General features: G+C 41.6%; 1 protein-coding gene across 1 annotated transcript in view; it reads right to left on the reverse strand.

Moving 5' to 3' along the window:
- Positions 1–27,771, reverse strand: part of VWC2 (von Willebrand factor C domain containing 2) — a 114,015-nt gene that overhangs the window by 66,857 nt on the left and 19,387 nt on the right. The window contains exon 3 of the mRNA XM_032642591.1: positions 24,790–24,919. Within this exon, the coding sequence (XP_032498482.1) occupies positions 24,790–24,919 (130 nt within the window). The remainder of the gene's footprint in view (positions 1–24,789; positions 24,920–27,771) is intronic.

Below are 27,771 nucleotides of genomic sequence, written 5' to 3' on the forward strand. Positions count from 1 at the left end.
GCTTGTGGTGTCGTCTAACATGCTAGTCCTTAGAGAGCTGAGGACCCAGAAGGACCCAAGTGGACTAAATCCAGAAAGGGGTGAGCCTGCTTCTAGACAAGAGATGCCTTTATGGCAGCAGAACGACTGGCGAGGAGAAGGCAGTCAACATGGTCACCAATTTGAATGATTGTGAGTGGACCGGCTGATGCTTAGACCCCAGGAGAACACCGGCCTTGGAGGCCAAGCAGAGCAGAGAAACTCCAAAGCCAGGAGCCAGGACCACAGCTGGGAGCAACCCCCCAGAGCGACCTCAACATTTCAGAAGCTGGCCACTGAAGTTTAAGACTCAACAAAAAGGGCTTCCCTGGTGGCGCAGTGGTTGAGAGTCCGCCTGCCGATGCAGGGGACACGGGTTCGTCGCCCCTGTCCGGGAGGATCCCACATGCCGCGGAGCGGCTGGCCCGTGGAGCCATGGCTGCTGAGCCTGCGCGTCTGGAGCCTGTGCTCCACAACGGGAGAGGCCGCAAACAGTGAGAGGCCCGCGTACCGCAAAAAAAAAAAAAAAAAAAAAAAAGACTCAACAAAAAAATATCAAGTTCAAACTGTGTTCAAATCTCAAGCCCAGCTAGAGGGAAAGTTCCGTTATCCCACTCTGAAAACTTCCGAAGCCAGTGGGGAACTGAACCCACCTGGGTGACAGCAGGGCCAGGACACACTAGGAGGGCCCACCACCTGCCCACCAGATGGGCTACATTTAGAAAGTCACAAGATCAAGTACTGGTGTAGGGGTTAGCCCCCGAGGCTCTCTTAAATTGTTGAGAGAAGTGAAAAATGGCACAATCTCTTCTTATAACTTTAAACAAAAACCTAACCCACGACCCACTTGTTATTTACCTAAGAGTCATGCTGGAGGTGCATGTCCATGACAAGACTGGCACGGAAATGTCCATGGCACTGTGCACAGTACAGGCCAAATGGGAGGAACCCAGATGTCCATCAGATTGTAGGATATGTGTACAATAGATACTACTCTGCAAGAAAAGGGAGCCACAATCCAAATAAGCACAGCACCGTGAAGGAATCTAAAAATATTACGTTGAGTGCAAGAAACCAGACACAAAATTTCTCTTCACTTATGTGAAGTCTAGAAACACACAGAAATCATCTATAGAGATAGAAACCAGAAAATATGTTCCTCTGGTGAGTGGAGCGGGGGAAATAAAAGGTAATAGACATGAAGGAATTTTCCAGGCTGATGGTTAGGTGGATGGACATAATTATCAAAACTTAGACTGGATGATTAAGATCTGTGCATTGTATTGTACCTAAATTATGCCTCACTAAAGGAACATAGAAGCAAACAAAGTTCATTCTGGACACGTATTCGCAGAAAATTCTGGGGAAAGTGTTGCATTTCTTGATGGAAAACTGAAGGACTAAGATGTGGGGAGCTGCCCAGAGGGCCTGTCCCCACCACAGAAGTCTCCTGGGAGGATGGTGGGGTACCTGGGCCATTACGTGCAGAGACCATGGATAGTTCCTTGTACAAAGCGGACTTCCTAAACGTGGTTAGTCTTAAAAATAGGATGTGATGGTAACAATGGCAGAAAACAACGAATGCAACTTCTTTGAACATCATAAATCTTAGCAAATACATTTAGTCACATACAATTGCCTCTTGTCTCATACAAAGAAAAGAGGGTACTGTTCCAATAAGTAATAAATACAGAAACAAAAAGAGACTACAAAGGCCAGCAACAATGCTGAACATACGGGAAAATGGGTCAGTATTAATAAAACACTCAAATGGGCTAGACTATTCCACAAAAAGAAGATACTCCTGCATTTAAGGTGAACAAAACAAATTAAAGCTGGTTAAAACAACTTTGCTGAGTATAAAAAAAAAACAAAATCAAAATACATATTCTAAAGTTCTAGAATGGACAAAGCTTCATTCTATTTGCATAAGTATGAAAGCTTCGGAATTGACTACCAAACCCAAGAATGTTAAAAGCTCCATAAAATCTAAACAAAGAAAAATGCAAGCCCTACTCAAAAATACAATTGCAAGCCGAGATATGTAATTGTGTTATCAGAGTATGAAAACACCAGGCTAAGCAAAAAATAATAAAAATATCTGAAAATTTAATAAACATATGAAAACCTGTGAAGGTAATAAGGACAAGATGCCACTGATGTGTAAGTAAATACAAGACAAACACAAAATAATTGTGGATGAACTAGTTTTTTCTGAGTGGCTGAAGAAGAAAATTTTACCTAAGAAAATATACTGAATTCACGTAATAACAGACTTACCATAAGGCCAATAATACATAGTACTTGCTGAAGAAAACCACACACGTATATTTATATAACTGCCAGACTCCGTTAAAGAACTTAAGGCAGGTTTTGTGATAATGTTTTCCAAACTTTCAATGAAATGCTTCAGTCTGTCGATCCAGATGCCTAAGAAATCTACTAAAGACCTTTTACATGTAACTACTGAAAATTTCCCACCAGTCTCACAGTGTGTAAAAAACTTTAATGATAAAAAATATCACTGGTTTTGACATGCAATATTTATTTCCACTCATCTCTAAACAGTGTATAATTTCAGTATGGTTTTCTTCTTCAAGCTAAAAATAACTGAGAGGAGGATTTTTCTTTGTCTCATTGGACTTTCCTAAGGCCGTACCTGCGTGTACTCCCAGACACAGACTGCGGCTTGTTGATCTGCATATCCTACCCTTAGAATCACACCTGGTTTAGTCAACTGAAAATCACTGACTATAAATTTTACCTTTTGAAGTCCATCAGTATTTCATTTGGGGCCTAGTATATGATCAATTTTTTAAATGTTCTAAGATGTTTAGCAATTTATTTTCATTTTTGACTATCAGGTTTTGTGAGAATACAGAGTACGGCTTGTTAAAGAATCCTCATACCTTCATCCTGAAAACTAAAAGCAGAAGATTTTGGTAATGGTGGTGGTACAGTTGAAAAATCCTCTACAGATGAAAATGCTGAAAACCAGAAGAAAAGAATAACAATTAGAAGGCACTGGAAAGTCACCAAGAGCAGACAAAAGCCTGAGAGACTTTGCTCTGAGCAGACACTGAGAACAAAGGGTAAGAATCATGGGTTTGTGTCTTTCTGCCGATGGTGATCCCAACACCCACTTGCTACTCCAGTCGCAGAAAAATCAGTGTTACTGCCTCCAGGACAGAGTCAGGGAAAGCTGGAAATTGAGGGGGGAAGTCCTTGCAGTTAAAGAGCCTCACAAAGGTGAGATGCCAAAGCTGAGCACAAAGTCTACTTGTCTCCTGGCCGACCAGTAAGCAAGCATCTGTGGCGGAGAGTCCGACAGGCCGGCCAGAAGGAGGTGTGTGAGGGGGAGTGCATCCCAAAGGACAGAGCCCTGCGTAATGTCTGTGAATACGCTGCATGCATCTCCCAACACGCGTGCGGCTCGTGCAGAAGTAGGCTGAAGCCTTCCTGGCTGGAGGCGTCCGAAGACACAGGTGTGATGGGCAGAGATGTGGGGAGTGGGGAGAGAAACCTGAAGCAGGGAACAGACAGGCTGGGCCTGAGCACCAGCAGGGACAGAACAAGTGCGGGGCCAGATGGCACAGGGAGACCCCAGGACATCGGGCTTGGGGACGAGCAGCCAAGGCACGAAGGCCTGGGGCAGAGCCCCTGCCCTGACAGGAGAGAGCCACAGGTACAGTGTGAGTCCAGGAAAGCCAGTGCCCACGGGGGCAGGGTGCCAGTGATCCTCAGACAACAACAGATCCAGAGGAGCTGCAGCATCCTATCTACACCGTACAGTTTTTTTTCTTTGCGGTACGTGGGCCTCTCACTGCTGTGGCCTCTCCCGTTGCGGAGCACAGGCTCCGGACGCGCAGGCTCAGCGGCCATGGCTCACGGGCCCAGCCGCTCCGCGGCACGTGGGATCTTCCCGGACCGGGGCATGAACCCGTGTCCCCTGCGTCGGCAGGCGGACTCTCAACCACTGCGCCACCAGGGAAGTCTCAGTTCTTTTTTTTTTCATTGAAGTATAGTTGATTTACAATGTGTTAATTTCTGCTGTACAGCAAAGTGACATATATATATATATATATATATATATATATATATATATATACATTCTTTTTCATATTCTTTTCCATTATGGTTTGTCACATGATATTGAATGTAGTTCTCCTTGCTCTCCAGTGGGACCTTGTTGCTTATCCGTTCTCTCTATACATAGTTTTTAAGCCAAAATGAGAAGCTATAAAAAGAAACAACCACAAATATGTCTACCCCAAGTTGAAGGAAAAAGGCTGCAGAAACTGACTCTGACAGGGTCTAGATGCCGGATTTGCAGACAAAGACATCAAAGCAGGTATTAAAATATGCAGAAAGAATTTTTTTAAATGTGGTCTTAATGAGTCAATGGGTAAACATATAGAGTCAAAACTGAGCAATGAGAACTGTAAAAGTACTTCTGTAACATTCCTGGAGCTGAAAGCACAATAACTGAAATGAAAAAAAAAACTCGCCAGATGAGCTCAACAGCAGGTTGGAGAAGGCAGAAGAAAGAGTCGGTGAACCTGCAGGTGTATCAATAGGAATTATCTAAGTGAAAAACAGAAAGGAAAAAGGTGAAGGAAAAATGAACAGACCCTCAAAGCCTGTGGGACAATTTAAGAAGTTTTCACTTGTGTACTTGGAGTCCAGGAAGGATAGAAGAGAGAAAAAGCAGCACAAAAAATAACTGAAGAAATAAAGGTTGAAAATCTCACAAAGTTGGTGAATTTAGCAAGGTGGTAAGACAATGATTAATAAACAAAAATAAAATGTATTTATATATGGAAGCAGCAGGAAAATAAACTGTAATAACATTGCTATTTAATATTAGGAAAAATATGAAGAATTGAATTAACAAAAGTAGTACAAGACCTATACAATAAAAACTATAAATCACTGAGGGAAATTAAAGAAGACCTAAAAAAATGGAGAGAGATGCTATGTTCATGGACTGGAAGACTTAATCTAGTTAAGATGTCTACTCTCCAATACTGATCTATAAACTCAATGCAATCCCAATCGAAATCCAAACAGTCTTTTTGTAGAAACTGAAAGCTGATGTAAAATTTTTATGACAATGCAAAGTCCAAAGCAATCTATAAAAAAAGATTTAAATAATTCTACAGTAATCCAGAGTCCGACGCTGGCATAAGGATAAGTGTGCAGATCAATGGAACAAAATAGATGGTCCAGGGCTTCCCTGGTGGCGCAGTGGTTGAGAGTCCGCCTGCCGATGCAGGGGACGCGGGTTCGTGCCCCGGTCCGGGAAGATCCCACATGCCGCGGAGCGGCTGGGCCCGTGAGCCATGGCTGCTGAGCCTGCGCGTCCGGAACCTGTGCTCCGCGACGGGAGAGGCCACAACAGTGAGAGTCCCGCGTAACGCAAAAAAAAAAAAAAAAAAAAAAAAAGATGGTCCAGAAATAGGCCAAACTTATATGGTGAACTGATTTTTGACAAAAATGTCACAATAATTCAATGGAGAAAAGATAATCTTTTCAACAAATGGTGCCAGGACAACTTGATATCAATTTGGGGAAAAAACAAACATTACCCCTTGCCTCTCACCATCTACACAACGTATGTATTACAGACAACGAGTCTGAGACCTGAAATCACAAAACTTCTTAAAAGTAATACAAGAGAAACTTTTGTAACCTGAGTTAGTCAAATGTGCCATCGACAGAATACAAAAAAATATAACCCACAAAAGGAAAGCTGATAGAGTAGCTGCCACCAAAATGAAATACTCTGCTGTTTGAAAGATGCCATTAAGAGAATGAAATTGTAATCCACAGACTGAGAGAAAATGTTCACTATTTATCAAAAAATTTGTATTAACCTCTTCAAGTCAATAATAAGGATCAAATAACTCAACAAAAATTGAGCCAAAGATTTGAAAAGGCACTTCACGAAATAAGCTGTGCAAATGGTCATCGGCCACATGCAAAGATGTTCAGCAGTCATAAGGTAAAAGCAAATTTACGTCTACTAGAACTAGCAGAACTTCTAAAAGTAAACACTGTCAAACCAAGTGTCTTCAAGGATATGGAGTAACTGTGTCACGAGTGCTGTGCTGATCCTGTTTTGAAATCAGGGCTGAAATCTCTCAAGTCCACTCCATGGGCAGTTACCAAGCTCCCATCCCAACTTCTTCCTTTTTCAGGCTCTAACACTCCTGAGTTAGAAAACACACACCCCACCTACAGAGGTCCCAACACCTCCCACGGAGGAATGGCTTGCTTTTACTAGAGACCATGGAATGGAATATAGTACGATGTGGCATATCCATACAACGGAATATAATAGAATGTGGTGTGTCCACACAATGGAATGCTACCCAACAAGGAAAGGATGTGGCTGATACATGCAACAACAGTGTTGATGAATCTCAAAAACACAGCAGACGGAAGAAGCCAGACGCAGGCTCATCTCTCTGATTCCAGGTGTATGAAATTCCATAAAAAGCAAGTTACAAACACTGTCGTGACAGAAAACATGTCAGCAGTTGCTCGGGAACAGGGTGTATGGGTTGGGGATTTGGGGAGGGATAACTGAGAATTGTACCACACAGTCAAAAGGGGGCTTTTTGTTATACGTAACTTAAAAATGCTAAAAAAAACTAAAAAACACTAAAACTAAAGTAAAAACACTACATAATTTATACATGATAAAACAAAACTGATTGAACCATGAAGAAAAATCTGTACAAACAAACTTGTTAAACTCGCCCTTATCTTCCTAGTTACTCCATCATTTACCTATCCTTAGTCCCAAACTCCTTGTCAACTCTTCACTAATTTATGGTTTATTTGCCTAAAGGTAGAAACGACTCCTGCTCTGATCGATTCCTCAGATCTTCATTCTCTTGTGAAGGCTCCCACGTACAAGTAAAATTTTAATAAAGTCTGTATGCTTTTTCTCCTGTTAATCTGTCTTTGTCAGTTTTCTTTTCAGACCCAGCCACGGACCCTAAGAGGGTCAAGAAAACTTTTTCCTTTTGGTATACTTCATAAAATCCGTTCCGTTTCTTAACTATATAATCGCATTTTTGAGAGCTTTTTTATTTTCCCCAATAGTCTTGTTATTTTAAATGTTTCATTAAACCATCTGCATTTTTTTCAGGTCACACTTTATGGTTTTATACATCTGGAATTATTGGCGCATTAAACTGACTCTTCTGAAGAGTATTATTTTTAATGAAGAAAATGCTCTCTCTCTACAGATGCTGAGATGCTGGGTAAACTTAGAGAAAATCTGTTAAATGGAAAACATCCTCCTTTTTAATCACTTACTTTCATGGATATGCCAAATATTTTCACAGGTACTATCTTTATAGCACTGTACAGGAACTTTCCTTAATAAATAGGTTTGAAGACAAAAGCACCAAATAATTCATCTCTGATTTTTTTGAGTGGTCACTGAGTTCAAATGTTGGAAAAATCAAGGGCCTTCTCAGCACAAAATATCTAGAGATCCAATTAAACATATAAGCTCAATCAAAACATTCTACCTACAAACTGATACAGCCCAAAACACAGTAAGAAAATTTGAAAATTAAACCTTAAATACACATGGAGGTCCCACTGTGTCATTCCCTCAGGTGTTCTGGAGACACCTCCGCACTGTCTGGTTCACAGGTTTTGTTGCAACAATGGTAACCTTCTCAAACTTCAAAAGCAGAAGACTTTTTAATCTATTTGTTGAATACTGATTAAGGATCTCCAGTTGATTTTGAAAGAAACATGCAGCCAAAATACAGAGAATTCATCTACAGAAATAAGTCAAAAAATGTTGCAAAGCACTTAGACTGACTTCACTGTAGTTCTTCCAAGGTTCAACCATTTCTAAAGAAAAAATCTAACTGGCAAAAGAGGCACTAGCCAAGCTGAGATTTTTTTTTTTTTTTACTCACAAAAAGACATGCTTAGAAAACTATTTAATACTTTTGACAATTATAGCTTCTACAGTTATTTCTAGGATATCAATTTGTTTGGACACAATTATGAATAATATGTGTACTCCAGTCAACTTCAAATGCATTTCTACCCTACTGGTTCCTTACGTTAGGTAGGTCATGTTTTTATAATGATGCTTTGCTCTGCTAAAAATGTATTCATAGTAGCAGTCAAAAATGATTTTACTTTCAACATCGAATTTTGAAAATGCACCTAAAACAGAATTAGCAATAGCATTAGATGTTTTGCATTTGATTTTAATTGATTTCAATTTCCAAAAGCTTTGCTTTGATTCCAGAAACTGAATTAAAAAAAAAAGACAACTGATTTTGTTTGTGAAAGTAGCTGAATTGATTTTCTATCTAAAGCACACGGAAAACTGATGCAACACTGACATTAAGTTTTTACTATGTTTTTCTACTGCTATTGGAGCCAGCATATTAACAGCTATGTTTTACTTTCTGTACAAATACAAAAAACCCACAGATACAAAAAACCCTGCAATTGAAAAGGAGCAAGGTTAATCTAGAGTAAGTGGCTCTCAGTGAGACTCCATGGCTCAGATGGTGACAGGTAAGTCACGCTTTCTGCTGTCATGCCTGTTAAATCATTGCCTTTATTTTTTTTTTAATTAAATTTATTTATTTATGGCTGCATTTGGGTCTTCGTTGCTGTGCGCGGGCTTTCTCTAGTTGTGGTGAGCGGGGCTACTCTTCACTGCAGCGCGCAGGCTTCTCATTGCGGTGGCTTCTCTTGTTGTGGAGCACGGGCTGTAGGTGTGTGGGCTTCAACCGTGTGGCTCACGGGCTCTAGAGCGCAGGCTCAGTAGTTGTGGCGCGTGGGCTTAGTTGCTCCGCGGCATGAGGGATCTTCACGAACCAGGGCTCAAACCTGTGTCCCCTGCATTGGCGGGTGGATTCTTAACCCATTGCACCACCAGGAAAGTCCCTAAATCATCGTCTTTAGACGGTCTTCTTAAAATGACTACTAACTTATGAACTACAAGCTGATACTTCTTAAACAGATGGATGTTTTCTAGTTTATTCCTATCTGCTTAGTGAATTCACTACAGCTCTCTAAAATGACTAGACAAAGTTTGTGCAAATTACAGGCTCATCTTCAATAGCTCTGAGAAACAGAAAATCAATACTAAAGGTCTGTTAAATGTTCACTTTCTTCCTAATTTCATCCCTTTAAAAAAAAAAATTTTTTTGTGCTCGTTGCTAGGGAAATCATTATTTGCCAAACAGTAAAGCATTATTCAGACTTCCATGTGGGGTGGGGGAATGGGGGGCACACAGCTCAGTGTCTCATCCCTGTCCAATCACCTTTTCAGGGACTCCTGCGCCACCAGAGTGCTGCTTCCTTGGGGTAGGACTGTCCATGTTCACCTTTTTGGTAATTTCACAAAGGCTTTTGACATTTTGGGTTTTTGCCTGTTGAGTGAGGTGCTGTAAATCACTCTAAGTTTAATGACAAGGAAGAACAGCCAGTTTCAGCTTTCCTCTGGATTCCCGGCATATAGGCACTCAAACAGATTAACATGCCATCAGAACACAGAACAAAAATCAGATTCTTGTCTGTTTGATTAGAATGTGTGAACAAAACGTTACTACTGAAGCATCTTACCGGCAGGTGAAAGACTTTTTGCAGGCGCTGGATTTCATTTTTATTGTTTTTAAAAAATAAATTTACATTCTCTCCAAATGTCCTCTAAAAATAAGACCAGACTGGATGAAAATAGCTTTCTTTAAAACAAATATCCTTTTATTCCCCCCCTGCTTATAAAATCTTAATGAATGAGCCCTTCCTGGAGGCTTTTCATTACTCACAGGGCCAGAGGGAACAGTCTCACATCTTCATTATTCCGATGCTGTATTTTACATAATGAACAGCAGGCTGCCTTGGTGATCATTGTTTCTTGAAGCCTGGGGTTTGAAGTGGTTGATGTGAGATGTTCCTGGCACTCAGAAATGGGTCAGAGCCCGAAGAGGCAGTGGGGTCAAGGGTCAGGAAGGTATTTACAAGAGCTGAAACGACGAAATTTGCTTCCAGGGTTTGGGGGAGCTTGGTACGGTCAGTCTCTCAAAGTAAAGGCAGGAAGCTCGGTCTTTTTAGAAGGGATTAAGACCTTGGAAACATGTAAAGAAACAATATAGTTGACAGTTTATTCTAAACAGCCAAGAATGGAGGATGAAATGAGCAAGTCCTGTGCCCTGGCCTTGGGGCCGTCCACGGCCGCACAGGAAAAAGCCGGCCAACACGGAATCACTCCTGGGGGGTGGCGAACACAAAGGTCCGGGGGCCGCAATGCTTCCTGTGATAGGAAGGTGAGGAACACATGTAACGTGGGACACAGACATCAGCACTGGCCCTTGGAAACAGGTAGAGTTGTTGGTTCCAGAGGCTTCTGATGGCTTCCAGGTGGAGGGAGCAACTGCAGAGAAGCAGGTGAAGTGTGGCCACAGCTCTGGGCAGGTTCAGCCCAGGAAGGCTCGTGGCGGGGAGGCGGGGGCCCTGTGGGCAAGCTGGGCGGCTATGTGTGTGTTGGGCCTGTCCAAGGGGCGGCAAGGGGGCTTCAAAAATCTAATTATTCGGAGATAAATGAATTTGGGGCTTTTAGGGGGAAATGTTTGAGGCTTTTTGTAAATATTAATCACATGTATTTTGTTTGCTAAGGCATAGCCCTCCTTTAAATGACAGATATATAACAGGTTTTCATTTGCAAAGGCAAGTTCATATATATTCTTCCCTATTTTATCTATTCCCTTTTACAGATAAGGAAAGCGAGGTCCAGATGTGGCAGCAGCAGAGGGTGGGTGGAACCAGAGCCAGCAACCCTGCCGCCAGCTCCAGGCCCCTTGGGGAGGCTCGATCGCCCTGCCTGGTTTTTATGTTTCTCTCCATGTGCTTTAGAGGAAGGTGATACGGGGTCTTCTCTCTTTTGTTCTTCAAAGAATAAGTGTTTATCTTGTCTTAACTGTTTATCTTGTTAATTTACAGAATGACTTAGTGACATAACAGAAGATGAGAAAGAAAAAAAGATAACGTCCGAATTAACCAAAGAAAGGAAGCTTGTCCTTTCTGTGCCACCAAAGTGGATTGCTGAGTCAGGATGCCTGGGACATCCTGACTAGTGTATGCATTAGTGTCAAAGAATAATCAGTTTTAGCACTGAAGTGCTCTTTCAGTCATCCGGTCCAAGGTGGAAAGTACTTATCTCTGAACTGGGCTCCCCAGCCTCTGAACACTGCTGACGAAGAGTTCTAATGGTCAGAAAAGTCTGCCTTGTTTCAAAGTCCACCCATTTTTAGCCTGTCTCTCCAGAGGTGACCTGGATTCAGATGTACCAGCATCTGGTGCTCTCAGGAGCTGAAGTTTAAAGTGTACCTTGGTACCCACCGTGACCTCACCGCCTCAGGTGACCAAAAGTTGCCCAAACCGCATTTTTATCCAGAGTTATGAGAGTCAGGTTATAACACAGGTTAAAATACAGACACTCTATTCAGAGGCCTATCATTCTTATTATCTAACGTGAGCGCTCCTAAGTAAAGAGCGGTGATGTTTTTCTCTCCTATAATAATGCTTTACTCAGCGATGGCTGACGTGCTTTCCTTAGACACTCAGGGAATGTGTGATTAAAGATAAATTCAGTTCACAGCTGTCAGGATTACCAAATTGTAACTACTCTTAAGCGAAGGCATTTGTTTGAGAAAAGATGAGATGCAATTTTCAGAACCGGTGGTTTAGGGGGACCTCCTGGGGTAATGGGCTCTTTTATACCTGGAGCTTATCTTCCTGAAATACAAATAAGAGGTTGGGTTTTGCTGTTAGTGTAAGAGCAGAATGCATATTCTGATCAACAAAGAGGGTATTTTACATCCCGTGGACGCACCCACTGGAAGCCCTGGCTGAGAATATTCATCGCCTTGTTCTCCTGGAGATTGGGCGAGCTGTCCACAGGGCCATGTGTCTCATGCTGTCAGCCACCGACAGCTCATTTCTACCAGAACGCATCCCATGGAAGGGTTCTGGATGCAATTCCAAGTTACCTCTGGTAATGGCACCATCGATCAAGCGGTGGATGGGGTACAGGTATCTGCCTGCCTTGGATGAATGGCTTTATTGTATCTCGTGAAAATTGATTTCCCTTTTGCTGAGGACACAGTCTGGAGGTATCTGAGACCACTGGATTAATGACCAAGTGGCTTTTAACAGATGAATGATGGCGAAGGAGTATGAATGGATAATCTTCTAGAGGACAAAGGGCCTTGCCTGTGAAATACAGCTGGAAATGTATCCTTGTGCCCCTGCCTGGCAGGCCCCAGCTCTGCTTCCACCTCCAGGCCTGCAGGGCTATCCCAGCCCACACACAGGGGGACCTTCACCCCTCCACTGCCCAGCCACCCCTGGGGCCACAATCCTCCCCGGCCCCCTCAGAGCCTCCTCCCCACTGGGGAAATCACCCCTTCCCCGCCCATGGTCTTTCCCATTGCCATCTTATCTCCTGGCACACAGCAGAGGGTCAATGGATATCTGCTGATTGAATGAATGAAACTCTTCTAAATCCATCATGTTAGTTAATTGTCACAAAACGTCCACAGATGTAGCTACATTTAATATGTCCATTTTCCAGAAACGACACAGAGAAATCAGGTTACTTGATCAGATTCTTACTCTGAAGCCCTCATTGTGTAACGGGGCAGTCCAATAACTGGTTTTCACATCAGTGACTTTCAGTAATCGAGAACCATGAGAGTTCTCTTTAACGTTACTTTGTTAAGAAGGGAGAGAAGTAGAACACATTGTAGGGAAAATAGCATCGAAATACTGTAGAGTTTTCAGTCTTAATATTCAAACAATGGGCACAATTTTCTATAAATTAAATTAATGAAAGGTTAGCAATTTTATCATAGAACCAGAGATTTTACACTGTGCGCGACCTCCTGTAAAACAACACGGCAAAATATGTACCAGGATGATGAAACTGTTCCAAGCCTTTGACCTAATCATCTCACTCCTGTGACGTTATCCTAATGAAATAATTCAAAAGCAAATAGAGGCCACACGCATGGTGATGTTTTACTGCAGTATTACTCAGTTTTTTTCCTCTGCTTCCCTCACCACTTTCCTCATCATTCAACGAAAGCAGCAGACAGGTTATTTACAGACCACTTCCCCGTCTAGATGGTGAGCTCATAAGGGCAGGAACCAGAACCTTACTCATCTTTGTATTTGATGTAAAATATATAATAAGTGCCCCTAACTTTTATAAAAGCAATATATAAGCACACACCCACACACGTACATACACACAGACTCCTCTACAAAAATCTAAAAAAAGAACCCAGCGTTCAACAAAAGAGCCAAAAGTTCAACAAAGGAACAGGCTTAATTACATCAGAAGACACGTGATTCGGGTTCTGGGTTGTGAGAAGGACACACAGGGGAATTAACCTCCTGTAGGAAACAGGACAGAGAAGGTTTTCCAGGTGAGGACATTCGAGTGCCAGTCTTTATAAAAAGGGGGAGGCTGGGAAGGGACTCCAGGCGGGTCCTCAGCGAGTTCAAAGGGCACGATGCAAACTGGAAGTGGCCAAGCCTCGTGGAGGCTGGTCTGTGGCCTGAGCCCCAGATTGGTCTAAAATCCACAGCCAAATGCATCCAGACTCTAGGAAACATGCAAATAAAGCCACGGTCATACACTTTCTGCCCAGGTTCATTGTGAGCATCTAACTCACGAAAGCACTTCATTGTGATAACTGGGTAGCGACGACTTCAGGGCAGTCTGTGTCTAACTTGATTTACTTATCTTAAAAAATAAGGTTTTGCCCCAATGTTTGCAAACAAAAGTGTCTTTTGAGCTATTCACAAATTTGCAAAGAGGAGCTGCTAATTCAAAGGTCTCCAGAGGAGATGAAAACAAATTAAGTTCCTGAAATCAAGAGATCAGCCCCGACCCAACCCTTCTCTGTGTCTAACTTGTCAGACGTGAGCAGACCTGAGAGCCGTCTGCACTCAGGACACCCAGCATCTTCGCCTAGAGTGGACCTCAGCAAACCCAGAGCTGATCTTAGTTCACAGTTCACGAAGGAGGAGGAACACCATGGGGCATGCAAGTGCTTCTCTAAAGCATAAGTATCGATGCTCAATGGGCTCTGTGAGGATTCATGGAATACGATCTGAATCTTTACTCCCACTAAACCAAAATGTAAGTAAACACACGGATAAGAAATCCGCTAGGACTTTGGAGTTAAGTTCTTGGTCTACATTGGGAAACACTAACAAGAAGGTGAATAAAGCTTTGACATTAAAAAATCTATTTAGCATGCCATTTGCATCAACATGGATGGACCTAGAGATTATTATACTAAGTGAAGTAAGTCAGACAGAGAAAGACAGCATATGATATCACTTACATGTGGAATCTAAACTATGATACAAATCAACGTATCTATGAAACAAAAATAGACTCAGAGACATAAAGAACAGACATGTGGTTGCCAAGGGGGAGGGGGGAGGGAGAAGGAAGGAGTGAGAGCTTTGGATTAGCAGATGTAATCTATATACAGGATGGATAAACAACAAGGTCCTACTGTACAGCACAGGGAACTATATTCAATATCCTGTAACAAACAATAATGGAAAAGAATATATATATAAAACTGAGTTACTTTGGTGTACAGAAGAAATTAACACAACAGTGTAAATCAACTGTACTTCAATAAAATTGAAAAAAAGGTAAGCACACTGAACCAGGAAAAAATATACCATATGGCTTATAGCAGCAAGTTACAAAATCACTGTGATCGGATTTCAATTCTCTTCATTTTAGTTTTTTTTAACATAAAAAATAAGGCCAATAATAAACACTTCTACACCTCCAGAGACTGTAAATTGGAATGAGAAAAAAACTTTATTTAGGTATTATTTTTTAGGAAAATTGCTTATTAGGAAGTCATTTCCTCTGGGGTGTTTCTCTGTGTAGGTGATATTTATTAAGTTTCTCTTTTCTGCTTCGGCTGCTAGAAAACTTATTGTCAACTCTGCAGGCCGTCTTTAACAACGAGCTGTTATGAAACCAGGGTGATGCGGAGCATGTGTCTATACTAACTTTTTCTCACTTGCCATTCAACAGTCATTTTTTCTCTGCCCTGAGATTTCAAGTTTTAAAATATTACATACTACATATTTCTATAAACTCTAAAATCTCTAGAAAAACAACAAAAATGCATCAAAATCTCAAAAAGATCTCATTCCTGCCTAAAGCTGCACGGCTCCACTGTGTGCTTCTCTTATTAAACTTGACTGGGAGGAAAAATTTTTAAAAAGTGAGAAAATGAGCACCTCAAAGCAGTGGTTCTCCAAGGTGGTCCCAAGACCAGCAGCACCAAAAACACCAAGGGAGGCACGTATTAAAAATGCAAATTCTCAGGCTCCAGGCCAGACCAGCTGGATCAGGAACTCTGGGGAGGGCGTGCGTCAGTGAATCTGTGTTATAACAAGTCCTGGAGGTGACGCTCACCAGGGTTGAGCCGGGTGAACCCTGCCTCCTGGGCTCTGGGATCCCAGAAGAGCACAATACCTGCATGAGATCTGGATGTACCCAGCGACCTCCATTCTCCCTGCATCTGCAGCCCCGTGTCCTGGGAAGTTGGGTCATTGTGAGGGAGAGTCTAGAATGACACGGGGGAGCGCAGCACCGAAGGGGGCAGAGAGGTGTCCACACCACGAGTGAAGAATACAGAAGAGGGGTTTGTGTGGGCTGTACGTCTGTGTCATGCACGGGGCTCCAGAGCACAGGAAGTCTAGAAAACCCCACGGGCCTCTATGGGTTTGTGTGTCTGCAACCCTTTATGGCCTCCTAGCTCTTCAAGGTACATAACGGTATATACTTAGAAGGGCCTCAGCTTCTACAGGCTTAATGAAAAGATTTCATAGTTATCAAAGGTACCAGTACAGGGTTTGAAAAGGCACCTTCTCAGGGAAGATGAAAAGATGTGTAATCAAGGCTGGCCTGAGAATTCAATCAAAGGAAATTACAAAAATTTCACCTGTCTATCTTTTAAAGAGACTATCCATATTTTTAGCAGCTTTATCGAGGTATATTTTAAACACCATAAAACTCACCCCTTCTAAGTGTACAATTTAATGATCTTAGTAATCAACCCAGTTAATAAACATTCTCTCACCTCAGTAAATTCCCTCCTGCCCATCTGTGATTAATTCCCCTCTTTGATCCTAGATCTAGGCCACCACTGAGGGGCCTTCTCCCTGTGTAAATCTGCCTTCTCTAGACATTCCAAATTAGTAGAATCATACAATATGTGGTCTTTGCAACTAGCTTCTTTCATTTAGGATGTTTTTGAGGCTCATGCATTTTGTAGCATATACTTATAATTTGCTGATCTCTTTTTATTGGTGGATCTCCATTGCGTGGATATAATCACGTTGTTTATCCATTCACCAGCTGATGGACATTTGGGTTATTTCTATTTTTTTGGCTACAAAGGATAATATTGCTATGAATATTTACCTACACACCTTTGCATAGACATGTGTTCAGTTTCCTGGGATTGAATTCCAGGATGCAATTGCTAGGATAGATAAAAGGTTTTGTTTCACTTTTTAAGAAAATGCCAAACTGTTTTCCAAAGCACATGGACCATTCCCACCAGAAATGCTTGAGGGTTCCAGTTTCTCCACATCTGTGCCAATACCTGATGTTGTCTATCTTTTTGATTAGAACCATTCTAGAGCGGGTATACTGGTATCCCACTGTGCCTTTAATTTTTATTTCCCTGAGGACCAAGGAGGTTGAGCATATTTTTATGTGCTTATTTACCATTTGTTTACCTTCTTCACTGAATTGTCTGTTCAAATCCTCTGTCCATTTTTTATTGGGTTGTTCATCTTCTTATTGAGTTGTATGAGTTCTTTATATACACTGGATACAAGACTTTTACCAGGTATATAATTTGTAAACATTTTCTCACTGTCTGTATCTTATATTTTCATTTTTGTAATGAGGTGCTTTGAAATGTGAAAGCTTTTAATTTCTATGATATTCAATTCATCAGTTTTTTTCCCTTTCATGAGTTGTGAGTTTGGTGTTGAATCTAAGAACTCTTTGCCCAACCTAACGTCATGAAGATGTTCTATTTTTAATAATATAAAAATTATATAGTTTAAACTCTTACATTTAGGTCTGTGATTCATTTTGAGTTAGTGTTTGTATATGGGGTGATCTAAGTAAGGATGTAAGTTATTTTTTTTCTTTTTTTCACAAGGGTGTCTAATAACCCCAGCACCATTTGTTGAAAAGGATGTTCTTTCATTCTTTCCCTGTTGAAATGCCTTAGTATCTTGGTGAAAAATAAATAGGTAAGGATTTACATTCTGGGTTTATTTCTAGACTTTCAGTTCTGTTCCATTATTGCACGTCTATCCTTACACCAATACCACCGTATATTAAGACTTTATAATATGTTATGAAATTGGATAGTGCAAATTCTCCAGTTTTGTTCATTTTCAAATTGTTTTGTCTATCCTTTAAGATCCATAGGAATTTTAAGATCAACTTGTCAATTTCTACCCAAAAAGTGTGTTGGGATTTGTATAGAGTTTCATTGAATTTATAGATCAATTTGGCGACAACTGCAATCTTGATGATATTAAGACTTCTACTCATAAAATGTCTCTCCATTTATTTATATCTCTTTTCAGTAATAACGTGCAGCTTTCAGTGTATAAATCTTGCACATCTGTTGGTAATTTATTCTTTAGTATTCTATTCTTTTTGATGCTATTACAAGTGGAGCTATTTTCTCAATTTCTTTTTTATTGTCCATTGCTAGTGGTTCACTGCTTGCTACAAAAAATGACTTTGTATATATTAATCTGGTGTTATTCTTCATTAGTTCTAATAGTTGCGTGTGTGTGTGCGTGTGCGTGTGCGTGTGTGTGTGTGTAATCCTTGGAATTTTTCAAATATTTTTCAGGACATCTCTGAGTAAAGGCAATTTTACCTCTTAATTTGCTTTATTGTATTTTTTTTCTTTCTTCCTTCCTCTTTTTAACCCCACCATGTAGAACCTCCACTACAGTAGTGGATAAAAGTGGCAAAAGTGGATATTCTTGCCTTCTCTCTGATCTTATTGGTGAAACATCCAGTCTTTCACCATTAAGTATGATGTTAGCTATAGCTATAGATTATTCATAGTTGCCCTTTATCAGGATAGAAATTTCACTTTTGCTATTTTGTTGAGAGCTTTAATCATGAATGAGTGTTGAATACTGTCAAATACCTCGTCTCCATTTTTGAGGTAATTTTTCTTATTCTTTATCTTTTTGATAATATGCATATTACATTAATTGATTTTTCAGATAATAAACCAACCTTGCATTCCCACGATAAATTTCACTTGGTTACAGTGTATTATCCCTTTTATGGTGCTGGATTCAGACTGTTAATATTTTGTTAAGGAGTTTTCCATATATAATCATGAAAGAAATTGATCTGTAGTTGTATTTTTGTGGGTGATACCTTTGCTTTGCTTTAGTACCAGGACCATAAAAAACACACAGAATAAATTGAGAAATGTTCCTTCATCTTTATTTCCTGAATGAGTTTGTGAAGGATTGGTGTTATTTTTTTCTTTAAATATTTGACAATATATTTAAAGTGAATCCATGTAGGTTTAGATTTTTATTTGTGGGAAGCTTTTGATTACAAATTTGAATTTTTATTTCTGTTAGGGCAATTCAGAAATGAACTGAGTTAGTCTTAGTAATTTGTGTTCTCTTAGAAATTTGTCCATTTCTTCCAACTCGTCCAGTTTGTTGGTATAAAGTTGTTAATAATAGCACCTTATATTCCTTTTCATTTTCGTAGGGTCAGTAATAATGTCCCCTCTTTCCATCTTGATTTGTCTCTCTGATTTTTTCTTAGTTTAGTGAAAGTTTTGTCAATTTTACTGATGTTTTCAAAGTCCCAAGTTTCAAAGAGCTAACTTAACTGAACTAACTTTCTCCTAAGCTTTTCCTATTTTCTATCCTATTTATTTCTGCTCACGTTTTTGTTACTTTCTCTTTTTCACTGTGTGCTATGTTTTTAGAATACTTTGCTCTTCTTCCACTCATTCCTTAAGGTGGAAGCTCACATATTTATTGGAGAGCTTTCTTCTTTTCTGATACAGGTGCTTAAAGCTGTAAATTTCCCTCTAATCACTGCCTTAGCATCATCCCATACATTTTAGTATGGTCTGTTGCCATTTGTACTAGTTCAAAATATTTTCTAATTTCTCTGTGATTTCTTCATTGGCACATGGGTTATTCAGAAGTGTGCTATATAATTTGTAAATATTTGCAAATTTCCCGGATTTCTTCTGTTATCGATTCTGCTGAACTCTGTTATGTTCAAAGAATAAAGTTTGTATGAGTAAGTTCTTTACATTTATTAAGATTTGTTTTATGTCCCGACATACGGTCTACCCTGGAGAATGTCCACCAACTTGAAAAGCATTCTTCAGTGGCTGGGTGCCATGTTCCACATATATGTCAGTTAGGTCAAGTTAGTTGACAGTGTCATTCAAGTCTTCCATATCCTTGCTAATTTTCTGTATAGATTTTCTGTGAATTATTGAATAGCTTGTTGAAATTTCCAACTATGATTAAGTTTCTATTTCTCCTTTGAATTCTATCAATTTTTATTTTCTGTATTTTGAGGTTCTATTATTAAGTGCATATACATTTTTTATTTGTTGTCTACAAGTTTTCTGGCTTTATATTCCTCGATCCTCCCTGACTGCCTTTTTTAAGTTAAATAAATATTTTTTAGTGTGCTATGTTTAATTCCTTTGTTCATTTTCTTAGTGATTGCTCTAAGAATTAAAATATGCATCTTAATTTATCACAATCTACTTCAGATTAATACTAGATTATTTTCACTAAAGTAGGAAATCCAATTTATTGTTCTCTCGTGACTCTACACCAAGAGCAGGTCCTATCACAGAACTACAATGTTACAAAAGTAGTGGTGAGTGGCAGCATCCCAGTACATACAACTCAGTGAGAAAACTTGTGTGTATGATTAGCGGAACTAGAAGAAAGACACAGAGGTCCACAGACAGTTGGAATCCCTTTACATTTTTCTTTCTACTTTTCATCTCTACTTTTTCTCTACTTTGTTTTTCTGTGTTAGAATGGTTTATTCATTTGTCAGATACATTCATTGCATACATTTTTCCAAACATGTGAGCTGCTTTGCATTGGTTTAGTAATGTTGTTTGATGAACAGAGGTTTTTAATTTTAATAAAGTCCAATGTATCAATTCTTTCCATATGGTTAGTGCTTTTAGTATCTTTTAAAATTAACCTTTGCCTAATCAAAATCATAAAGGTGTTCTATGTTTTCCTCTGAAAGCATTATTTTAACTTTCACATTTAAATCTGTAATCTATTTGGAACTGTTTATCTTTTGTACAGCGTGAGGAAGAAATCAACATTTACCTTCATGTTGCTCCCAACTGACCTAGTAGCATTTATTGGAAAGATCACCCCCTCCCCACTATACTGCAGCATCAGCTTCATCGTGTATCTAGAGGTCTTTTATTCCTAAGTCTTTTCTGACTCTATTCTGCTCTGGTTTGTCAGTCTTTTGATCTTTGAGACAGTACCACAGTGTGTTGATCACTTTTACGGTATACATTTTACAGCTTTGTTGTTCTTCTTCTGTATTTCACTGGCCAGTTTTTAACTTGTCTTTCCATGTGGATTTTAAAATCAATGTGGTAATTTGCACAAAAAAAGTCATTGTATTTTTTTTTACTGGAATTATGCTGAATACATAGATTTTATTTCTTTAATAGAGTAATTTGAGGCTGCTGACATCTTTACATTAGTGAGTCTTCCAATCATGAATATTGTCTATCGTTCCATTTACTGAGGATTTCTTTAATTTCTCTCAATAAAGCTTTAAGATTTTTAAGTGTGGCACTCTTGTCCAATTTTGTTAGATTTACTTCTAATTATTTGGTATGTATGATGTTATTTGAAAGAGCAGTTTTTAATTCATTTCTATTTGTTTGTTGCTGGTATCTAGACATACAGCTGATTTTTACATATTGATTTTGTAAAACAAACTTGGTATAATCAAGTATTAATACTGATATTTGTAGTTTCCTTTATTTTTTTTATGGTTAAGATCATGTCATCTTAACTAATGATCAAGTGTTTCCACAAGATTCGTTATTATCTCTTTGGTAAAAATTTTGGTAAAATGTAATGTTGAAGCCATATGACGGGAGTAGGCTTTTCCTTGTGAGAAGAATCTTGATATGAATCACACACACACATATCATTCAGTTCTGTCCAACTCACTACATGTGGTTTAATTATGGTCTTATCTTACTGTCTGAAATACACAAGAGAAAAACAAAAACAACCATGTCTAATTCTTAGTGCTTCTCACATGTTTTCCACGAAAGTGCTTCTAATAATTTGAAGTCTCTATATTTATCTTAAAAATTTCATAAAAGTTTTCATTTTCCTCCAAAAATAGCCATATTCATTTTCTGGTGGAAATAAAGTTCTAAATAACTACCATCAAGTTGTAGTGAATACTTCTGGGAGATATACAATCTCTGTACTCAGTGCCTTTGTGCTTTTGGTGTACATATTCCCTCTTGGGTATAATATTCCACGTTGGAGAATCAGCTCTAATCACAACAAGGCCCTCTTATGTCAACATCAATGTCTTATATTTGTCAGTTTCCTGCCTTTGAATGTTTAAAGTAAGGTAACGTGCACATATGCAGGACGGAAGTCTTCTGATCTCCAGCTTGAAGGGAATGTGTGCTGTGAACGTAAGCCTCATCTGAGGTACTCCAGCACCAGAGAAAACCTGAAATCCTGAAAGTCAATAGAACACTCACTGTTTGTATGAGTAGGAAAAATCCAAAAACCAGTCCCAAAGAAAAGAAAATCCTTGGGAGATTGATCTATACAAATCAACAAAGTGATTATTTTAAGTTGTATGCTATTTGTGATCTTTTATTTATATTCCAGGCATTCTTGATTTCAAACTTTTGTTCCTTTGATGCAAGTGACTTTGGCAGCTTGCAACTGAATCGTGATTTTCCTTTCCATCCAAGCTAAGTCCATCCAAACATTTAATTTTACAAGGCATCACTTTTGATGTCCTGTAATCTGTGATCTATCAGATGTATAACTTTTTCTTATTGAAAACAGACTACTGTCACTTATTCACTAATCTGAACCAATTATTACAGGACGTCCTGTAGATAGAAACTGTTCTCATTTTTCAAGCAAAGTTTTCAGTAAGAATTCTGAACACCATTTGCCCTGTCAAGGTCAGAATACCCTACAGCTAGAGACAGCTAGAGACAGATGAAAGACAGATTATATCTAGTGAATACGTTATAACAAAATTTAAGAGTACTTACATGATTATAGACATTTACATTTATTTCTGGGTGTATTCCTGAAAATAAAAAGTTGTTGCTGTTTCGATATAATTGGATCAAACCTTTGAATACAAATCCTTTTGTATCCTGTAATCTTTTTTAATCTAGTTTTACAAAACATATTCATCCTCCTTCTAAGAATCTTTAATACAATACCCCCAATCCTGCCTTATTTCATTCTATGCTGTCTCTCAAAGTGTAAAGGCAATGGCAGAGCATTCAGAAGTTTGCTATCAGGGCAGCAACCATCTCTCTCCCCAAACCATCAGTGCAACATTAAAACATTCTGTGAGCCTCTGACTATACCGTATTTATACAGGTTTTACTTTTGAACATTGTTTGCTTCTTCAAACAATAAAATTAAATCTTAACATTAAAAACTGAATCAACCAGAAATAAGTGACTTTAAATCTTTATAAAATTTTAACATATCCACACATGATAAAGAATTAATTCAAATAATTTCTAAGTTCTCTAACTCTATACCCTAAGTGGGATATATCTTAAGGGCAAAAAGAACTGCAAAAAAATCTTGAACTTTAACCAGTAGGTTTCATGCTGGTTGTGGTATAAATAGAAGGTATCCTGTGTATGTTATGAAAAAGAACAAATAAGCAAATGTATTGACAGTGTTGGGTGATATACAGAGATAGGGAGAGACGGGCACAGAGACAGAGCTCAAAAGAGATAAAGCAAATAAAACAGCAAAATGTGAATAATAGGTAAATACAGTGAAGGGTATACCTCTGTTCTTTGTGCTATTTATCAACTTTTCTGTAGGTCTGAAACCTTTCTAAAGTTTCGGGGATTGAAAATATCCTCAAGGATGGAAATCATGTCTTTCCATCTTTTGTACGAAACGAGGATTCCCTGACTGTCTAAGGCCAAAACTTTGTGTTTATTTTTTTGTCATAACTGACAAAAGCGACACAATATCTTGCATACTTAAGATGCCAACTATTTGAGCCACTTATATTCAAGCCATTCACTAAGTGTCACTGACTCGGGAAGGCTCAGTCATGCCGCCTCGTGCAGTGTGCTGCAGCCTGGACCTCAGTCGTTGTGGTCTCCTCACCAACCCCAGGCACCAGCGCCCCCTCCCCACGCTTACTTCACTCCACACCACCGGTGGAGAGGCTGCCACCGTCCTGTTTCCACAGAAGCTTCACATCCTCTTCTATTGATTCCTTTCAAGAGTTTTAAAATTTCTCGTGGTGAAATCTGGGTATCTGTGTGCACTTGGTGAAAGGCATCCGTGGAACCTCACAGCCCACACAGTGGGCCTGACTGCAGAATCTCAGAATTGCCGCAGACCCTAATAGCAGCCCCGTGTAACCGTCAGCCACTGACAAAGCCCACCCCACACGGCCTGATGTCCAGCAACCCCACAGATGACGAGCTGATGACATCACAGGTGAGCCCCTCCCGTCTCTGAAACGCTCAGGCCATGGAGTTGCCTTCTTCTTTTTGAGACACTCTGCCCTGGCTTCGTCCTAGCACTGTGGCCTTGGGGCCACAGAGAGACGGCCCAACCCTCTCCCAAGGCAGTACCCGCATGTACTTGAAGATGTGGTCTTATGTCCAGAGTCTGCTCTCTTCCAAGCTGCGCTCAACTGCTTCATCCCACCACCATCCTGAGCCACGGGTCTTCATCCCATCCTCCCTGGGAACCCACTCTTCTCAACACCCTCTTAAAGTGAAGCCTGGATGCACGCAGCATCTCAGGTACAAAGTACTTATCCTTTCGGATGAGGAAACACTCTCCCTTGCTAACCAAAGCCATCCTGCCATTTTTCTTTCATAAAGCAGACAAGGCTTTTGATCTCCCCCAGGCTCTCACTGGGAGTAAGAGGGGGTTCTCTTCCTGCCAATGTTGCTTATGAAAAATTTTCAACGATGTTTCACGTTTAATCCACTTAGTAATGAAAAGTAAATAAGCCCAACCGGCATGTTTGATTTGTCTCGGAAAGAGAGAAACTGCTTTGCAAGAACAAACACAGTTAAATTAAAATAAGCGACTCTCCCTGAGAGTGGAAATTGAATTTTCCCCCAAAGAACTAAACGTGTGTAAAACACTGTTCTGACACCGATAAGAGAGAGCAGGCCTTACTGGAGCCCAGCTTCCGCGGGTCCCCGGGGCCCAGAGGGCAGGGACCCGCGCGCAAGGGCGTGGATGCAAATACTGAAACTCACATGCCTCCCGCAGTGCATCCCGCGCTGCATCCCGTGCTTCATGGGCGGGAAGCGCGCAGGGACCCCTGCGTGGTCACGGGCCGGACGCGCATCCACCTACCGTTTTTGCAGATTGGGCAGCACTGGTCGGGCTCGTACACGGGGTCCACGCACTCGGTCTGTGGACACGCGGACACCGCGCACAGCACTTCCCCGCTGGCCTCGCAGCGACACCGCTCGCACGGCGACACCTGCAACACAGGCCACGGTCAGGGCAGTGTCTCCATCCTTGGCCCTGAACGTCACGCACTCACCAACCCCGGGGTCCCAGAGCGTGAGGACGGGGCTGGGGCTGAGCAGGCTCCCCTGGGGGGAAGGAGGGGCACACTGGTGGGGCCTGGGATGCTCAATCCCTCCCAGCTCCACACCTGAGCCTCTGTATTTTTATCAACCCACATAGTGAGCTTCTTTATAAGCTTTATGTTGAAGAAAGGGTTTTGTTTCTTAAAAAATTAAATAACACGTCATATTGAATTCTTGCCCAGCCACGCATCCTGCAGGTGAACCCTTTTCCCACAGCTCTGCCCAGGGCCACCCAGCCAGCCCGGCCCGCCCCCAGCATCTCAGCTGTGAGAAGACATCAGAGCAGGGCAGGAAGGGCGGGGTAAGGGAAGGAGAAACGGGGGGCTTCTCAGGGCCGGGGACCCGGCGGGGAGCTGTCCCAACGTGATCTCATGTCAGTCTCATGGCAATACTAAACACCCCTACTAACATGATCGTCCTAGTTTCTGGCGAGGAAACTGAGACCGAGAGGCATCAGGCCACCGGCTGCGGGCAGACCTTTCATCCGAGACAGGGCTCCGGCTCGAGTCCAAGGCCTCTCAGGGGTCGTCACCCAGCGTCACCATGGCCTTCATCTCCAGGTTCCAACTGGCCTTGCTGCACTTTCCAGCCACTGGCCCCAATTCTACCTTTTTGGGTGGCTCCAATCAAAAGTAATGGCCATTCCTAGCAATGCTGGACACTGCCAACAAATCCTCCTGTAGTAACTCAGGCAGGCCGTGATGGGGATGATTTCTTTTTTCCTGGAAACCACCCACAGAGTGATTTTTCATCTGGGGTGACCCACGCCAAAGCAGAAACAGCACATGTGGACCCAGCAGTCGGGAGTTGTGATGCGGAAATACGTGCTTTAGAGGACAGTGCGGATGGGAGGGGGCGCCAAACGGTTTTCTGGCCGGGAGGCCCCACTTGACTTTTGCGTACGACACGAGTGGCACGACCAGCACTGCGCAGACAGCACTCTCGGGTGCTCCCTTGGTCTGTACCGTGCAAAAACCCCAAACTGCAATCTCCACCAAGTGGCCTGGTTACTGCATGAAGCAAAAGCTCAATTTGTACTTAAAGGCACTAGACCACTGTCTGGCTGGGAGTCACGACTTAGGGGTGTGTGTGTGTGTGTGTGTGTGTGTGTGTGTGTGTGTGTTCACGCTTAGAAAGTAACAAAAGAAAGAAAAACACTGAGAAAAAAAACTTTAGAGTGGCCCGGGACAAAATCTTGACTTGGTCTGCATTATAGCCTTAGAAGTTAAAAATCAACCTTACAACAATGTAAAGGCACGTTTTTGAGAAGCGGTGCTGGCACAAGAAGGTTCTCTCGCTACCATAACAGGCATCTCTCTGCCAACGCTCTCCTCCTGTCCTTGTCTCCTACCAGTTCTCTTTTCAGCCTGTAGCATCCTTGTGTCCAGGGTGGGTTTACTCAGCAAGCAGGATAAGAAAAGGATTCGGAATTTTAAAAGCGGAGACCCTGAGTCGCACAGGATGTAACCGAGCAGGACCCTATGGGTCCTTCCTAGAATAGACCCTCACCCATGTCCTCAGCCTGTCTTTTGTCTGTGGAAAAACTTTAGCCAAAGAGTAAATTTAATCAGAGAAGTGAGAAAATGCAGAAAGAAAGGAAAGCAGTCAAGCAAGACAAAATAATACTTTAGCCATTAAACAAAGTTTAAACTTAGCTCCTCCTTAGGGCTTAGTTCCTCCTCAAGCCCTGTAGACAATGTTCTGAGCCGTGTCCTTTGACCTGTTTTGCAGATACTGACATCCCCACCGGGTGGGAGAAGTTAGCTGCAAGCTGCTCACCAGCACGGAGACCCCAGACCAGCTGGAGCCAGGAGGTTGCTGATGCCGACTCCCGATGACCTCACCAGCAGCCAATCAGAAGAATGTCCAGGAGCTGACCACGCCCTCTGCTTCTGGAACATTCTAAGACTTCTCACTGCCCCCTCCAGGGCGGGACACACAGTCTGGAGGGCACTCGCCCGCTGGGTCAGACGGTGGGGAGGCAGCCCCTGCCCTGGATGAGGTGAGGACAGTCCCATCTGGAGGGCTGGATAGTCAGGAAGGGGCAAAGAGGGCCGGGGATGACTGGGGTCTGTCCTCAAGAAAGGGGCATGGCCCTTCCTGTTCTGGAAGGCTGTGGGCAGACCTTTCATCAGAGACAGGGCTCCGGCTCGAGTTCAAGGCCCTTCCCACCCCCTTCCTGTTCTGCAGGGAGCAGGAAAAAGCCCCATTTCGGTTTGGAATTTGAAAGGAAAGAAGGGCCCTTCTGTCCTGTCCCCAGGACAGGGCTTCAGGAGAACAACAAAGGTGCAACTTCAAATCAGAAAGGCATCATCACAGGACCCGAGGAGCCCCTCCTGGCTGCTTCCTGGGCAGGCCTGCAAACTAAACCCTCCTTCCTGCTCTGGGACTGAAACATCACCCTCTCCCACCACAGAGCCATGCTCAAACCACACACGCACCCGGGACTGCTAAATTCTGAAAGGTCTGCAACGTGATCAAAAATTGAACTGTGGGTTTTACTATCACTACACATTTGGAAATCCTGGTTCAACTATGTGGAGATTTGTTTACTTCTCAAAAATCAGAGTTGAGGCTTAGAGTGAGGGTCACGAGTGTGTGTGTGTCCCTCCCCGGCCTCAGCTCCCAGCCCTGCTCTGTCTGCCCCAGCCCACTCGTGTGGCTGGGATCCACCCCACACCCCATGGGAGCAGGTGGGGCGGCCAGCTCCGGTGTCTGGGACCCTGGTGGGACGTCAGCC

This window comes from Phocoena sinus, chromosome 9, assembly GCF_008692025.1.
Source record: "Phocoena sinus isolate mPhoSin1 chromosome 9, mPhoSin1.pri, whole genome shotgun sequence".
Classification (NCBI taxonomy): domain Eukaryota; kingdom Metazoa; phylum Chordata; class Mammalia; order Artiodactyla; family Phocoenidae; genus Phocoena; species Phocoena sinus.